The 17,998-nt window shown below is 31.9% G+C and overlaps 1 protein-coding gene across 3 annotated transcripts in view; it reads left to right on the plus strand.

Annotated features, from left to right (window-relative positions):
• Positions 1 to 1,543: 1,543 nt before the first annotated feature.
• Positions 1,544 to 17,998, plus strand: part of LOC110381140 (homeotic protein female sterile) — a 33,684-nt gene continuing 17,229 nt past the window's right edge. Inside the window, exons 1-2 of one of the 3 annotated variants that reach the window (XM_049847451.2) lie at positions 1,544 to 1,704; positions 13,239 to 13,297. In XM_049847451.2, coding sequence (XP_049703408.2) covers positions 13,244 to 13,297 — 54 coding nt within the window. In that variant the 5' untranslated portion in view covers positions 1,544 to 1,704; positions 13,239 to 13,243. The remainder of the gene's footprint in view (positions 1,705 to 13,238; positions 13,298 to 17,998) is intronic. The other 2 variants (XM_021341349.3, XM_049847452.2) reach the window with 2 other exon arrangements.

Below are 17,998 nucleotides of genomic sequence, written 5' to 3' on the forward strand. Positions count from 1 at the left end.
GGACTAAAAACAAAATGGTCAAGAGGAATATTTTATAAAAAATTAAACAAATAACAAAATATCAATATGCATGCATTCAGTGGGGAATTTAAGCTTTGAGTAAAAAGGAAAGTTTTAAAATTCATCAAATGACACAGCATATCTTTTAAATATCAATTTTTGTTAATCATCATGACATCTGTGTTTTTATTAATAATAATTACCAATAAATTAGAACGAGGAAATCCCAGTATAATATTCCTTTTATTTCATTTACGCAAATCAGTTGCAAAATATTCTGTTGGCACCATTTACACCGAAGCGTAACAATTATAACAAAAATAAAAACGCCTGACTTAGTCAAAATGTACCCTTGGAACTTCTGAATAGTATGACAAAGTCAGTAGTTACGGGAATTAATATTGTGTTGAGTGACATCAACTTTTAATAATACGTTCGGTATTTTCTTTCTTTAGCAAAAAGGACACACATACTTACGCAATTTGTGTACAGAAATGGAATAAGTTATATGAAATAAACACGTCTGAAAAATTTTGTACATCGATAAAGGTGTGAATTCACCCTTTGTGAGGTCATTTTTATTCGACAATTAAGATTGTCGTCCATAGAATGCCTGGATTCCGAACCAGTGCCGCTTCACCTCACAATAGATTTATTGGAAGTTGACCGTCTACGTTACGAAGTTGTAAACCGTCCTTGCTTTATTTTTGAATACGTGCAAAATATGTACGTATACGTATTGTTACTGTGTACGTATTGTTTTTATCATCTATTGACATGAAAACAATACGAAAGATATTTAAATTCGCAAAAAAGCTATCATTCTGGTTTGGGTTTGAAATAATATAGTATGAAATTCCGAATATCCAGGATTACAAATTGTTTTTGATCGTTGCAAATACTCAAATGTATAACAAAGCCGACCAAAGTATTACAAAGCATCTGTTAAAAGCTCAATCATTGCTATCAACATATTATTAATATTTCATGTCCAAGTTAGATGAAATATTTTGCGCTCAATTTTCAAATACCTTATGAATAAATATAGAACTTTATTCCTATTGTTCGTGGTGGAATTGTACGTTTAAACGTTATGAATATTAAAGCTGTTTCTTTTTTTTCAAATAAAACATTGGATTGATGTGAATGTAAGGGCAGTTGAACTGTATTTTACTAGCCATTTTCCCGCAGCTTCACCCGCGTCCAGTGGGAACTTCTTCCCGTACCGGGATAAAATTAATATAGGTAGCCTATGTTAATCGGAAATGAAATATTTTTTAAGTCCCTTTATTTGGACTGGATCTTATCGTACATGTGAACCTTCCTCTTCAATCACTCTATTAACTTTAAAAAATCCTCATGAAAATCGGTTGCGTAGTTATGAAGATTTAAGCGTACAAGTGGATATAGGACAGAAAAAGCGACTTTGTTTTATACTATGTAGTGATAGTGAAGTATAGATGATATAGAGTGATAGTGGTTATGCGGTGTAAATGTAGTCTGATCGGACCGGTTGTAGTCCGAATGACCGGCGAACGGGAGAATGGCAAGGCCTATGCTCTACGGGTAGATAGTTTGTTTAGCAAAGCCTCTGTCGGCGCACGCGACGCTCTAACGATTGCGAAACGTTTGAACGAACCGAATACTACATTTTGTTAAATCAAAGTGTGTTTATAATATTTTTGTGGAGTGTCTTTTTACGAAGTAAGTTATAAATAATTTTACTATTTCATAGCATAATATATTACATTTATTATTTCATTTTAGCCAAATGACAAACAGTGGATGTTTGGTATATTTTTTTGATATTCAAAAATATGTCCGCAGAGTCTTATTATCACATTTGGAAATATTACATTTTGAATCTTTAATATGAAGCTACAAAAAATGGACTATTATACCAGTCTGAATGTTTCGTATTAAATTGAAATTTGAAAATCATGTTATTAAGAAATTCTCAGTATGATATGAGCTTTAATAAATTGAGCTTTAATACAAATGCGGAATATTAAAGAAATAACTAATTATTACACAGAAACCGAGATTAAATTGAATTTGCGATCCGTCTCAAGGGAGAACTGAAGTACTTAACACAGTTACAATTATGTAGCAATTAATTTATATTTCTTTGTCAACTATTGTTATGGCAAGATGTACAGAACAATAGACTAATTTCGTATTCTATGAAGCAAATGATCATGATCCGACATACGCATATGGCATTCCTGATACTATACTATGGTCTTTGTTCATTAATCGTAGACCTTAAAGTACTATAAACATGTCTTGTCTACATGACATGTTCTACTTTAAAAATAAGTTAATCGTTTATACGAGAATTTATATGTGAAATTTTGAATGGGGATCTTAAAAATATTACTCATTTTAGGCTTGCGTACTCTTGTCAATTAAATAAAAGACAGATTCAAAGAATAAAAACACCATTAAAAGGGAACATTTTCAAGTTTAATATGTTAAAAATTTAAACACTTGCTTTTTTACGTACAGTTCGTTTCCGAAACTGCGTTGAGGAAAAAAGTATGAACCAAAAAGTTTAAGCGACTCCAATTTAAATTTTAAATGTAGGTGTTTTTAAGAGTGGTCTAATGACGCCTACTTTTATTTCTCTTTAATTTAACATACATTAAAGTACGTTTTATACACCAACTATAAAAGTTTTGCCTCCCGGTTTTTAAGAATATTTTTAAAACCAATTGTGTCGATATTTCTATTGAGGATAAAAACATACACAAAAAAGAATCAAATAAAACTTGCGTGAGAGAGATATGTTGCAGAAAAAGATATGAATCAACCGGCTTTAGGTAAGCGCGTTCACGTGTCTTCATGATTGCCAAACGCCAGACACTCCGGCACTTGCAACATTGGTTAAAGTTGTTGTAAAATTACGAATACCTTACAATAATATATTGGATAGATGTATAAATAAATGTCAGCTTTCATAAGAAATCGATAGACAGATTTTTATAGATTTAGGCACTATGCTAAAAGTCGTGGTGGCATTGTGGTTTAAGGTCCGGCCTCTCCAGTATGAGTGTGCAGGCTCGATTCCAGGTCAAACAAGTGTCAATATTATTCTTCGGTACTTTCTGTCTTGGACACCAACGACTATGTAAAGGTGAAGGAAAACCTCATGAGGATCTTAAGGAAGTCTGAAATCAATCATGGGGATTAACGCTCTTACGTTCTCATGACAAGAAACCTGTGCCCAGAAGTGGGACAATAAACAAAACCAGATAAAAATAACATCAGAACGTAATAATAACCAAAAATATTTAAACAGTTGATTTATAATCGTAAGCTAACAATCAACACGCTATTAGGTGGTCTAAATTCTCGTTATACTGTTACCGCAACACTAATTACTAATCACTGCACAAATGTATGCCGTGTCCGTCTGTCGCGTCTCGCTGTGATGGAAAATGTTTTAATTAAATGGCAACACTGAAGTGTCGGAATTGTTTGGCGTCTGTAATTTGCACTGTGGGAAGTGGTTAGGTACTCATTTTTGACTATATTTGCTTCTTTTGTTTTAGTGTAGATGCATTTATTGTAGATACATTAAAATAACACTAATTACTAATCACTGAACAAATGTATGCCGTGTTCGTCTGTCTCGTCTCGCTGTGATGGAAAATGTTTTAATTAAATGGCAACACTGAAGTGTCGGAATTGTTTGGCGTCTGTAATTTGCACTGTGGGAAGTGGTTACTCATTTTTGTCTGTTTTTAAGTGCATTTATTGTAGGTACATTAAAATGTCACTAATTACTAATCACTGCACAAATGTATGCCGTGTCCGTCTGTCGCGTCTCGCTGTGATGGAAAATGTTTTAATTAAATGGCAACACTGAAGTGCCGGAATTGTTTGGCGTCTGTAATTTGCACTGTGGGAAGTGGTCACCTATTTTTGTCTGCTTTTTAGTGCAGATGCATTTATTGTAGGTACATTTAAATATCACTACATAGTATAAAACAACATTAATTACTAATCGCTGCACAAATGTATGCCGTGTCCGACTGTCTCGTCTCGCTGTGATGGAAAATATTTTAATTAAATGGCAACACTGAACTGCGTGGTCTGTAATTTGTGCAGTGGAAAGTGGTTACTTATTTTTGTCTTTTTTTCTTTATTTCTAGTGAAGATGCTATTATGTACAGTACATGTTAAAATAATAAATGGATTAATAAAATAGAACCATACAGACGAGGCCAAAATAATTTGATGAAAGACTTTTGAGATTTTTGTAATAAAATTAAAATAGCTTGTCGAAGCCAATTTTAATGATTATAGAAAGAGGTCAATGTCCATATAAGTGAACTTTGGAACATAGATTTCTAAGTATTAAGTATTGAGTGGGTGTTTAAAATTATGTAGGTATTTTAGAAAGTCGTCGTAAAGTTCTTTATTCAAAGGAATAAAAAGGCCTATGACGTCCTTAATTTGAAGGTTAACCTTCATTAATATGAAGGTATTCAACGAAACATAGGCAATGAATTTCGTATTAACAATAGATCGAAACGACGTATTAACGAAAATCAACGAAAATACCAAAGCAAGAAAGAAAATTAAATATTATAACTCTAAACTATAAAGAAATATCGTAACTTCCCTATTGGCCTTATTACACGCTATCGAGTGCACTTTTTACACCAATAAGTTATCATAACATTTGCGTTGCCGGAGCTCCGTTGTGACGTAACTATACTTACGTCACTTACGTTACGTCGCGCCCTGTTGTATAAAACTCAGGTCAAGTTCAGTGCTCTTACGCACTCAGTCGCATGCAAGAGCCGGTTAAAGTTCCGTTTTGGCACCCCAAATATATTTTACGTTTATTTCGTACGAATTTTGTTATGAAAGATTTTTTTGCTGGTGGAATTTTTGTGAGGAAATTTAAATTATTACTTATTGTAAAGATACCATTTTATTTGGTTTTCTGTAATAATATTGGTAATGCGCGTAATATTATATAATTGTAGATATTCGAAAATTACTGGAAGTGCAGTTGAAATTATAATAATTACTGCATTAATTAACCACAAATGTACTACACATGCGAAATGATTTTATAAAACAAAAAGTCAGTTATTCAAAGTAAATGTAAAATAAAATAAAAGTTTCCAGTAAAATAGTCCATTCGTTTGCTGTATCAATGAGGTGTATTATAAAAGTACTAAAACATTTTAATTTCGAATATAGGAAGATATATAAATAGTTGTTTCAGTAAGATTTCAATAAACTGTGTCTTAACTGATATTAACTGTTTGGGGGTAAACTAACACAAAAAGTTAAAAAGGAATTGGGTGGGGAAATATGAGCCAGGTATTTTTTTACAGTTGAACCATTCTTTTGTGTTTAAATATGCACATTTGGCTTTGTATGACTCGGCCACTACTGAAGAAAATATAACATACCTACTTTCGGGTCTTACGGGGTACTTAATTATATACCTAGATAACTAAGTTGTAATATCACTAAGTAATCTGTTAAGTAGATGCCATTAATTTATAGATGATTGTAGTTATAATTAGCGAGAGTCTGGCCAGGTATGCCCTAATTAGTATTTATAATAGCGTGTAATTAATAATCCGTTAGAGGTACTGATTAGCAATATTAAGCTGGGTACTCACTTAGCAGTGTAGCACGTAACGTATCAGATACGGTCTCAAGTGAGTACGTAGGCATGAGCCCGCTGCGAGCCGCTCGCGCGTGGAGCGCTGTAAGCTCGCAGTGACCCGCCGAGTGGCGGTTTCACTGCGAACACAAAGGCGGCTCGCAGTGTGCTCGTGAGGACCGTGGACGAGCCGTATCCACTTGCAGGTTGATACCGTATCTGATACGTTACGTGCTACACTGCTAAGTGAGTACCCAGCTTTAGATATTATGAACACCGTGTCTGAGGTCTAGGAGACCACAATGAGTCATATTAAGGTGAAGTTTATACATGTAGTACCTACCTATATGTTGTTTGGAAGTTCAAGCAATGTGACAAGAATTTAAATCCTTTTAATAGCTTGGTAGACCGTATGACTTAGTGACTTTGATTTCGAACACGATATAATTTTCCTTGTTCGCTGTGTAGGAACTTGTTAACGCAGGGAGTTATTGGGAAAATTAATATTCTATGGCTTTTGGAATAAAGTAAGTAAATATGTAGGTACATACACATAAGAATCGAAATAATCTGTTCTGATATTATAAAGCGGAAACATTTTTGTGTTTTTTTGTACTTCAGAAAAATATTTCATTGTTCGGAAGTAACACTATTCCTGGATGACATAGGTTATAGAGGTATATTTAATACTGGTATGGGAAGTAGTTGCGATAGGGCGAGGTTGAAACCGTGGAAAACAGCTAGTAGATATTAAGTACCTATTTAATTGCTTATAAATTGTACGTAAAATTATGCTATTTATAAAAGCAGTTATCAACGAGTTTTAATGAGTAGATATTAATTTTAATACGTAATTGCGGTGGATGTTCATTCAGTCGAGTTCTTTTAGCTGCTTACTGGGTAATTTTCCTGTATTATTAATTAATATTTAAAAAACGCATATGAAAAAGAAAATATCGTGTTTTTTTACCAAAATTTCCAAAATAAGACGTATTGCTACACATATTACTTACTTGATATACTGTTTTTACATAATAATACAAAAAGGCAGATTTGAAGTAGTTTTTATGACAGGACCTCTATTTTATTCGTTTGTATCCATGCAAAATTATTGAACTTACAACAAAAACAAAAACCCAAAAGAACATCGAAGCCGATAACTTCAGAAATAATTTCAACTCTATTTCAATGTGTTTAATGCTGCAATTACTTTGCCAGGCATTCCTGTATTTTTAAACCACGCTGACTGACAAAATGCAAAAAAAATACATAAAAAACTGGTAGTCAGCTGCATCCGTTTAGACTGGAAGCAGACCGCAACACAGTTGTGAAAAGGCTCGGCAGATGATGATTTATATCTCACTAATGTGAGTTTGACATGCTTGACTCTCTTCCTGATATCCATTACACATGGTGTTCCAAAACCCTATGAACCCTTAAACTAAATTGTCCTTTGTACCACACAATAGGTAGTTTGTACATTATATCACAATCAATTATGTTACAGAAGCATACGCATATATAGCTTAATTAATAGAGTAGGTATACCTCTATATTCAATAAGTGATTCTCAAGTCCTTTTGTCACCCGTTCACGTATGTAAGTAATGGACTCTCTCTCCTCTCTTCTAACTGAAAATTGAGGTACTGTTAAAATTGAAGGGCGTCTATTTTTTATGAGGACTTGTGATCTATAGATTCTTCCATGGAACAAGGAAAATTGGAACGGTTCAACACAGAAAGGAAGCTAGAAATGAAATAAGAAATCGATGGTGGTATTCTAGTTACATTTCAGAGAGAGTTTTGCATTTTGTGTCATAGTAGCAATATAGGTATCAACTGATGAGTATTTGTTTTAGGTAGGCTTTCAATAATGTAGCAAATCGTTACTTTAATTTGTTATTAAGGTACACAAGTAATAAACGAATACCCAAACATAAATAAATTCAGAGGTGCAGTAAAAACTATTCATAATTTGAGCGTTACACAAAAACATATCCCAAACGCGCAGGAAAAGTTGTAATTAGTTCTAAAAATGTACTTCTGGGAACTCGTTTGTAACTATAAACATTGCCATACTGAAAAGTAAGTTGCAATTTGTAATTGGAAATTTTGTCGGTCCAACGGCCGGTATTCAATTATACAATTTCAGTATTTTGGTAAACTTGCTATACTTACTGGCCGTGTGTTTTCAGCGTGTTTCAAAGCATTTTTTGAGCTAAAGAAAAAAAAACACAAAATAGTTAGTAATTGTTTAGCTCCAAGTGTAAGTGCAGTAAAGCTGATTTTTTCTATTGGGAATGTAGGAACGAAATAATGTTAATTGTGACATGACGGCATAGAGAAGAATATTATATGGAAGACGAAAACATGCTGCGAATACCGCAAATAAGATTGTGATACGGGCAGCAGGATAAAAAAAAACCTATCTATCTGTACATTTTCTACGATCTATAAAAAGTTTATTGAAAACCGCCTTAAATCAACAGTTACCTTCGCGGTATACGACTGCAATATGTCATAATAACTATAAGATGACGTAAAATTCAAGTGAAAGTACGAATGACGACACTAGATCTCAGATTGATGCAATGTACCAACATTATAACTGTTAAAACTTGCCTCTGAACTATGGTATATCCAATATACATATTTATTACATAGAATTTCGTTTTATATGCTCAATAACATTAATATTACCTCTGTAAGTAGGTGTAAGTAGTGATGAAACATAAACCTAATTTATAAATTCGACAGTAATAATTTTGAATTGGATTTGATATAAGTATGGAATTAAGCTACAGACAACTCAAAAAAAGTAACAAAAATTTGGTACAGATAAAACAGAATTGCGAAATAATATCGTCTAAGGAACATTTATCTATACCGGCTATCATAGTAACAGGAAATTCACCAAGTAAACAGTATTGACCTTTTATTGTAATCTGAAGAACAACCGTTCCATGGAATGTCGTTTGAGGATTAACAACTGTTGTGCATCTCGCGCTCATGAATAAAGGCCCTCGTTGGTAAAATAATTTCCATTTCCATGGAACTGTCTGGTGTGATAACGGTTACTATTGAAAGAAATAGCAGGAATTCTTCAATAAATGGCACATTTTTGTAGCATATATGGTGGAAAACCAATAAATACTAATGTAGTAAAGAGTAATCATTTGATTTGTGTCTGTGTTTGTAGCCTAAAGACTCCGAAACTACTTAAACAATTTGAATAATTATTTCACTATTGGAAAACTACACTCTTACCGAGTAACATAGGCCTTTAACATTTTATCCCGGTACAGGCAGTAGTTTCCGCGGGATGTGGGTGAAACCGCGGGGAAACGGATTTACTATAATAAAAAGCTTAATCTAGTTAGCTTTCTCACTTCAAAGCTAATACTTTTCATATGCTATTCTAATAGTATTAACAGATATTTATATAGAACGCAATATAGAGCTACTAAGTTACCACCCACGAATCTTACTGCCTTATTAGTATTTTATCAGGCAGTTTTCCTAGTACTTACATGAATGGAATTTATATTGAATGGATAAATTGTACAGTTAATATTATTTATCATTTTAAGCGCGTCGGATGATGGCCGTTTCCAAGAAGCCAGTGGTATTGGTGAAATATGAGCGATCCAATGGGTTTTGTAATAGGAGATACACCAAAAATATAGTGTTACGTGACATGATAGACACATTTTCAACCATTCTGACCATACCACGTCACTGATACAGGTACTCAAATTTCGATCTGACCCTTTGTTTTCTAGAGACTCGTTGATAACTAAAGTGTCGGCTTTATTTATCCGTAAACTGTAGAACAGAAAGTAGCTACCTATTTTCGATAAGAAAATCGAAGATCAAAGTTATGATCATATTAAAGAATCTTGCCAATTCGAATGACGTCGATCGAAAATATTTGATGGATTTTTCGTTCATTCGCGTCGACTGACAATTTTTAGTACCTACCTATCTATTTTAAGAAATTCTGAGATTTGAAATGAAAGAAAGAAGTCAGGTATTTTATTTGTTTGAACTTTTGGCTTATTGGACGATTCGCACGAATTTAACTCGCACGAAACGTGCGAATCGACACCTTCACAAATATGTAGTAGGCTATTCGCACACATATTGATTTTTTATGAAAAAAGTACAGTAGAGCGCAGAAGTAGTAAGGTCAAATATGTTTTACTCGTAATAGATAGAAAATAAAAACACAATCTATAATCAACAAAATCTGTATTAAAATTAAAACTAAGTACTAAACATTTTTTTACATTACACAAACATTTACTTTTTTAATAAGGCAGGTATATAAATAACTAACAACTTTTTCTTATATTTATTATTGACAAACATTTGGTACAACAAAAACATGTTTTAATGTTTTTCAGAAGTGCACCTAAAATACACGGCTTTCTTAATTATAACAATAAAATTTTTAATCATAAAACTAGAACTAGGGCAATAATCACAATTTGAATCACAGATTTTTATTTAAAATAACGTATAAAAGTGACTTCAACAAACAAATCAACAATAATAAATCAACAATAGTAAAATGCTTACTTCTAATTTGTATCATCCTCCGAGCCTTTTCCCAATCATGTTGGGTCGGTCTAATTTGTATATAACAGGTTAAAAAATAAGCTTAAAGAGAGAATTATAAAAATAGATATTTGGCTTATATCACAATCAAAATCACAGTCGTTACCTTTTAGGAATAAAATAATCAGTTTTATATGTATAAAATATTACCAGCAACTAATTGCGTAATTTTTCAATACAAAGTTGTATATTAATTTCGCCACGATTCAATTGGCTTACGATGTCTTCAATTCTTTTTTGAAGTTTTATTCTCTCAGGACTTTTAATTGAAATGTACTGATTTTTATTATAAAGGGTTAAATAATAATTGGAATCTTTACGTAAAGTATCCAAAAACATTGCAATGTTTGGTTTAGGTTTTACCAATCTGTTAAAACGCGAGTTCCATGATTCGATGGCATTATTTGTTTTATGACACACATCAAAAAATGACCATTTGTTAGAGAAATAAGCATTTTCATCTAACCAAGTACGAACAAAATAATCATTAAATTGAGTAATTTTCTTTTCAGGCTCATTTTCTGATTCAATATATAACCAGCCATCTGATCTATATTCTCGAGGTACATATGCTAGAGCCATGCAACGTTTAACATGCATTTTATCAATCAATGATTTATCCATACCTAACTTCTTTGAATTTCTCCATAAAGACTTTTGGAAATGAAATAAACAACCTTGAATACGTGCATCAGGAAATATTTTTTCAATAGCAGCCATCGCACTTTTTTCAAAATCTGTGGTGAATATACGTGGAGAAAATTGAGGAATTCGACTTTTTATAAGGGAAAAAAAAATTTCGTATGTTTTTTCTTGTTTGTCCGGTAGTAAAGCGTATATGGCTGGTAAAATATTTGTATGTTCATTGGTACTTCCCAAATCTATGTGTAACGTGTATACTTGCAAAAATGGTGGTACGCAGCTTTTGAACGTTCCATCGCAGAAAACGCTTTCTGCTGTTTCAATATATTTTATGACATTTTGGTTTGCAAAAAGTGTAATTCTTGTTTTCTTATATCTATAATCAGCAAACTTCAAATCTTCGTAGCATGGAGGAATAATAAGATCTGCAACTTTTTTACATCTCAATTTTTTTACCTGAAGTGATATGTTTCTGTGTCGATAGAGTCTTTTCTTTATATTTTTAAAATCAGGAACTTTTTGTATCAGATCATATCCAGCATTATGCAAGTCCGAAACCATTTCACCATAAATTCTTGGTATAGCTGTGAGCTCTTTCTCCGATCGTTTAATGCATTTGTCTAATTGACACTTCATTTCATTTTCTATGACGCTTGGTTGGCACGAATGAGGTTCTTCTTTTGTTAACAGGAGATCATTATTTGTATGTAAGAGTGCTTTACAACGTTGTCTATTGACGCACCTCCAGACTGTAACACCATTTTTGTTCTCGCGCTGCTTATTATATCTATATCCATGCCTTAATAGAAGTTCTTGACCTCTTTCGGATTTTATAAAACCAATGTCAGCCCTTGCATCTCTACTCGTCGATGGTTCTGCCGCCATACTTAGGTGTTTTTAAGAAGCTTTCTATTTTGTCTGAAAATTAAAATAAGTATCCAATGAGATACTAATTAAATCAAGGAGCTTATACCAGAATTACTTTAATCGCATTAAACATTATTAAGATAATTAACTTCTTTGCTGAGCAGATAGTAAATAAAAGTTGTGCATAGTATCCATCATCATTTATGCAGAACTAAAAGCAAACTTATGTTGACTCATTTTTGTAATCGATGTTTTGGTGACGCTTCCACTAGGTGGCGTCACTTGCTCTTCAACGACCACAGTTTATAATTATTTCTTATTAATATGTACTATTAAATACAAACCAGAGTATAAATATTAATATTTGAACTATAGTAGATCGTTATAAATTATATTTTTATTTGCAATAAATAATAAATTAAAAATTAAGAAAGATTTCTCATAATTCTCAGTCACTCAGAATAAAGGGGTTAATAATTATATCATAGTTAATACTAATAATTTTATTACTTACTTGCTTAACGCCTGCACATCACTTTGATGTCCTTCCAGCACACAACACTGTGTCACATCACAATAATTATCTTAAATTACCGTCCGGCACGTGTACTTTCTACAGTTACAATACAAAACTAAAACAAAATGGAGACCCATGACCAACCCGAGTGAGAGTGATAGCATATATATAGCTTTCTCTTTCATTTTTTCCTGTAATGCACAAATTTTGCGGTCATGTTTATATTGTTTTGTATTAGTAAAAATGTAGATATGCCACGTTTTAAGTAATTATTATTATCACTTATTCCATACAGATCTTTCTTACTTTCAAGTAAATATCTGCTGTTTAAACTTCGATTATTTTTTATTTTAGAGATCGCTGAATACGACTGTACTTTAATTTTTTTAAACCTCAAAATGAAATGTGTGCGAATAGCCTACTATATATTTGTGAGGGTGTCGATTCGCACGCCAATAAATGAAATTCGTGCGAATCGACTACAGAAAAAATAATATATTTTAAAGGAGTCGATTCGCACGATTCGTGCGAGTTAAATTCGTGCGAATCGTCCAATAAGTCGAACTTTTTGTCAAAGACTTTTCACTGAAATATTTTTTTTGTAACTTGAAATATCTATCGCTATTCTCTTCAATGATTATTTCTTTTGAGACATACTTTGGCCCAGATTTGTGAATATCATTTTTACGTCCGTGAAGAAATTAATTTTAAAGTATATTATTCTAAGAGCAGGTGTTAAGGAAAGGTACTATTTATAGCACGCCTCATTATACTATTAAAAGTTCTCGGTGTAATGCTATGTTGACCTTCACCTACTGTCGTGACCTTTCGTTAAAACAGCTAACCACTTCGTTAAAGAAAGTCTATTATTTAACTCCCACAACTTTTTGGTCATACTCTATCTTATAAAACCCCTGTGCGATTAATTGATTAATTTGTTATTTCTTTTCTTTTTCAGGCAACATGAGGCAATCAAGTATAATAATATTAACAGTACTTATAGTACAGGCCTACTCGGTAAGTGTATTGTTTTTTTTCCAAAATTAGTTTGAAAGATTGAGAAATAATACCTTCTTCCTACCTATAAATCTAAAACTTAGTGACCGAAATATGGTAGAATAGAATTCTTATGATGAAAAGCTCACAAAAAACCTGTACCTATGCACTTGACCTTCCTAAAACAAACATTATTTTTAATCATACATTTAAATAGTAAATTCACTTCAAACGACTATTTGAAGACCATCAAGGATCTGCAAAGTCCATAGTTTAACAAGGTGTATTTGTTTAAAATAATTTCGTATGATTAAACATACACCTGATGTTAGAAACTCAATAAGACCGCAAATAACTTATCGGTGAACAATCTAATTCACGTTTACGTAACCGCTCAAGACGTTACATAAGCTCACAGACTAATTAAAATAACATTTAGAGTAAAGCAAAATATGAAATTTCTCGTATAATTAATGAAAGATTTTCTTGAGGCTCGAAAATCCTGTAATTTATTACGAGTTTGTCCCTTTACAATGTGTCATACATGAACATTTTGTAGGTCGTAGAAGATTTACTTTATTAAACGGAAGATAGATGAAGACGTATTTATGAAGTAGTTTAATGAGAACTGACGTCTCATGTTTCTTAACACAATTTTATTGTTTGTGAATTCATTAGCATTTGTGATTGATGAGGATTTTAATATTTTATGTTGGGTGTGATAATATTTGTTCGGATTTTGTGTAAGACATTTTATTGAAGAAATGAAATTAATGATGAATTAAATTTTCTATTATGATTTAAAGTACATTTAAAGGCTATAAATATACTCAAATTACGATAAAACGTTACTTTTTCACACCATAATTCTCATAATTTATCAAAACATGTTACACAAATGTGGAGCAGATTTCAATTACACAATTAGATATAACTTTTTGAGCACGGTACAGAATTTCCCATCCAAAGAAACGAAAAGGTTCATATCATAAAACACGGACTGTCATAAAGTGTGGTAACCTTCATAAAGTTCAGCCTAGACTGTCTCCAAAAACGGTCTGTTTATTTTGGACACCATGCGTGCCCGAGTTCATATGTAGAATTAAACGATTTGTCAATGTCGCACGGACCTCGAGCGCTTTGTGACTTGTGAAATATTATGCGGTCAGCCACCCGGTAGCTGGCTTCGGTGACGGTTCAGGGATATTGTATAATAATCATACTTGCGACTGTGTTGAGAATCTGAAGGGGTTTTGAAATGTTAGCGTTATATGCACACCTTTTGACTTGCTCGTATGTTGAGGTTACTTAGATCTGCTATTTCCCGATATGATGTGTGTAATTCGGTAAGGGCTATATATGTAGTATGGTGCAGTTGTACTTTTATAATATAGTGGGAATGTAATTAGACTGTCTACTATGGTTGCAATTGTTGAAATGTTTTAATATTTTTTTCAAAGGTGAATGATTGATGTTTGTTAATGCGACTGTTATTTACATTAATAAGAAAATAAATTGAAATAATATTGTAAAACGCAATGACCGTATAATACTCATAAAGTATAAAAAATTGGAACTTTACTTTTTCTCCGAATTGTCTCTCAAAAACAAAAGAAATGCGAATATTTTCAGTTCATTCATTTGTTCGAAAATTGTTTCGTGGAAACACAAAGTGGCTTTTACATGATGTAAATATTGTAACTTTAAAGTGACAGGAAATAAAATAAGTCAGTAATAATAAATGCTATGTTTCGTAAGAAAATATTTAATAAATTTCATTTCGGGACGTCACAGAGTAATTTATAAAAGGAAAATATAAAGTTTGTAAGTATTTTCGGATCTTATTTCATTGGAAGTTTGATGAAAACAGTAATATTCGCTATCAGTATGCTCGTTTATTTGCACTAAAAATATTTTATTATACAACTTGACAAATGTGAATATACTCTACGTCTTTTGTTAAATTAATCATAATAACTTGTGCACTGAAAACTTAAATAAGTTTTGTTTAATAGTATTTCCAAGTTATATAGAGTAGACGACAGTCTGAAACCGACCTAAATTACTTATTGTCTGTATTATAGTCGAAATTGAGTACTTAATGTTATTTCAAAAACAATACTCCTTAAAGAAAACATTGATCAAAGCCCCTGGAGCTTCACAAAATAGTTTCAGGGAACTGGTTTGATAAAAAATAAAGAAAAAAAATATATTTGTTCACCAAAAACGCGAAACGAAGTCTGATCAAATATGTATGGATAGAAATACTTTCATGAAACCTCTGGGGAACCAATTAATATCTGTAGCTGGTTCACAAAGAGCTTGTTTGATTAGATTTGTAGTTTTTATTAGTTTTCTATCTGTTTTAGTATAGCTTACAAAGTTTTTTAGATAAACCTCTAGGTAAAATGAGCCTAGAAAAAAGTTCTAAGACATAGGTACTGGAAAGATTTTAGTACTTCTTCAGGGACTTTTTTAAGGTAGTTATGAAACTAGAAGCTTCTTTATTGAATCTGGTTTATTTTTCATTGACATACGTACTTGTATTTAAATGTAATTTTTTGAAGAAATATTTATTTTAACTTCAATTTCTTTAAAAACATATTTTGAGTATTTCTGTTTTTATGTAATTTGATATAGGCTGATGTTTTTGAAATATAATTTACTTTCCGAACGTACAATTACTGAAATGCTACAGTTACTTAAGTAAAGGAGAGACTTTAAATTGATTAACAAAGTTAATTAATTTTGGTGGCATTTTGAATGAGGTTAACCAAGTTTGTTTTAAAAGTATGCCAGTGATGCTGACGAAATGTAGACCATTAATAATTACGTTTTCTTGTAAAAGCTTTTTTGTTTTCAAAGAATGTCTATGGTAACTTTACTGTCCAAGATGCAGTCACAATAGTAAAACAATCGTGGTCTTACTACAAAAATTTAAACATTTGCTGAACACTTGTCTAAAAAAATGTGGCTGCAAAACGGACCTTATTTCAACGTCATAATCTGTATTTTTTTTAGACATGTGTTCAACAGACGTTTAAAAGTTTTTGTGGTACGACGGTTGGTGTTTATCACATATGACTCATGGTACAGGGAAATTGTTAAGTTCAGTGGGTCATATTTTTTGCATCTGTACAGTGTACATGTCATGAATATTTTGAATGGGTGTTTAGTGTCTGTCATATAGTAACCATTACCTATAAACATACTTTTTTTGAAGAGCTATTGTCTCAGGTATAATAATGTTGTATTTGCATGAAAAACATTTTATAGCCAATTTAAATGTTTCCAATCGAGCCAGAAGCTTAATAGGGCAGTGAACTCTTAATTTTTACCGACAATTTCTGCGAAGTCAAACGTAAAATAATTTTCTGTCAGTAAAAGCTACAGTAGTTTACCTTCCTTTAAAATACCTTTGTACGTTATTGATGTGCAATAATTTAATTTTGGTACCATCAGGGAAATATAAATTAAGTACGTAGGTACTGAACTAAAGAAAAATATAAAATTAAGCTATTAAATTAGCAATTTATTACTATTTCGTTAATTATTTATTAATGATGCAGAACTTAAGGTTAATAAATTACAGAGGAACTGACGAAACAATTGTTAATATACATATACGAAGACGGGATGTTAACATTTGCAATATGATTAATTATAATTTCGTTTGAGTATTCGATGTTTCGGAACTTCCTATAACATATTTAAATTATCGTCACGACATGTCTAGGAAGTAACAATTAAGAAAAACTAGGTAGGCATGCAACAAAAACTTTACTTGAAAGTTATCAAAACTTGCAATTCAAATTATCTAATAAAGTTATTAAAATATATATTTTTATAACATGTCTTGGTATTATATGATATGAAGTTTTATATACGAATAAGTTACTGTATTATGTCGCATGAATAGAACTACCAGGGTATGTTGTTGTTAGTAAAGATAATTTGCAATCATATTTTTCCATTAAGAAATCATATCTACACTCGGTATAAACAACTCAGTGCCATTTAATCCATAGACGTATCACTGCATTACTTAATAGACGCTTCTTAGTAAATGATTGCAGTTGATGTCATGGCGTGCATTAACCTTCACCCAGAGTAATTTTATATAAAAAATATACGGTGAATGGCTCAACTTAATAGTAAAATTACAACACGAATGTGGGGTATAATATTTTTGTTATGTAGGTTTAAAAACAATTGAAGTTTATGTGTATGATGAAGGATGGTCGAAACAAATGACGATATCTTACCTATTTTGACAGATTTGATTATGTTCTGTGTAGGAAAGAGGGCAAGAAGAAGGTCTCTATGGCTTTTTCTTCCCTCCTGAAATATTCCTCACACTAGTTTGCCTCCTTGAGAATTCGATTCCTCTCTCTCTCTACTCAACAATGGTCTCAGTTCTATTCTAGAACTAAGATTAGACAGATAGTCAGTCTATCTTTATTTTCCCGCATAATATATATTTGATAATATAATTACTTATATGGAAAAATTGCACGAGCTCCATAAGATTTCCATAAGATTTTTTTCCATAAGAATATTTCTTGTCTTGCTTGTAAAGTAAAAGAAGTTCAAAGAATATGCATGAAGAGAAATGAAGGACGCAAATAAACTCGTTCTTAGAGTTTAAATATAGTGTAAGTTGCGGACGTAATCTTGCGAGAAAATTTATGATAGAAGACGTAACATATTTCTATTAATTTC

Source organism: Helicoverpa armigera, chromosome 7, assembly GCF_030705265.1.
Source record: "Helicoverpa armigera isolate CAAS_96S chromosome 7, ASM3070526v1, whole genome shotgun sequence".
In the NCBI taxonomy this organism is placed as follows: Eukaryota; Metazoa; Arthropoda; class Insecta; order Lepidoptera; family Noctuidae; genus Helicoverpa; species Helicoverpa armigera.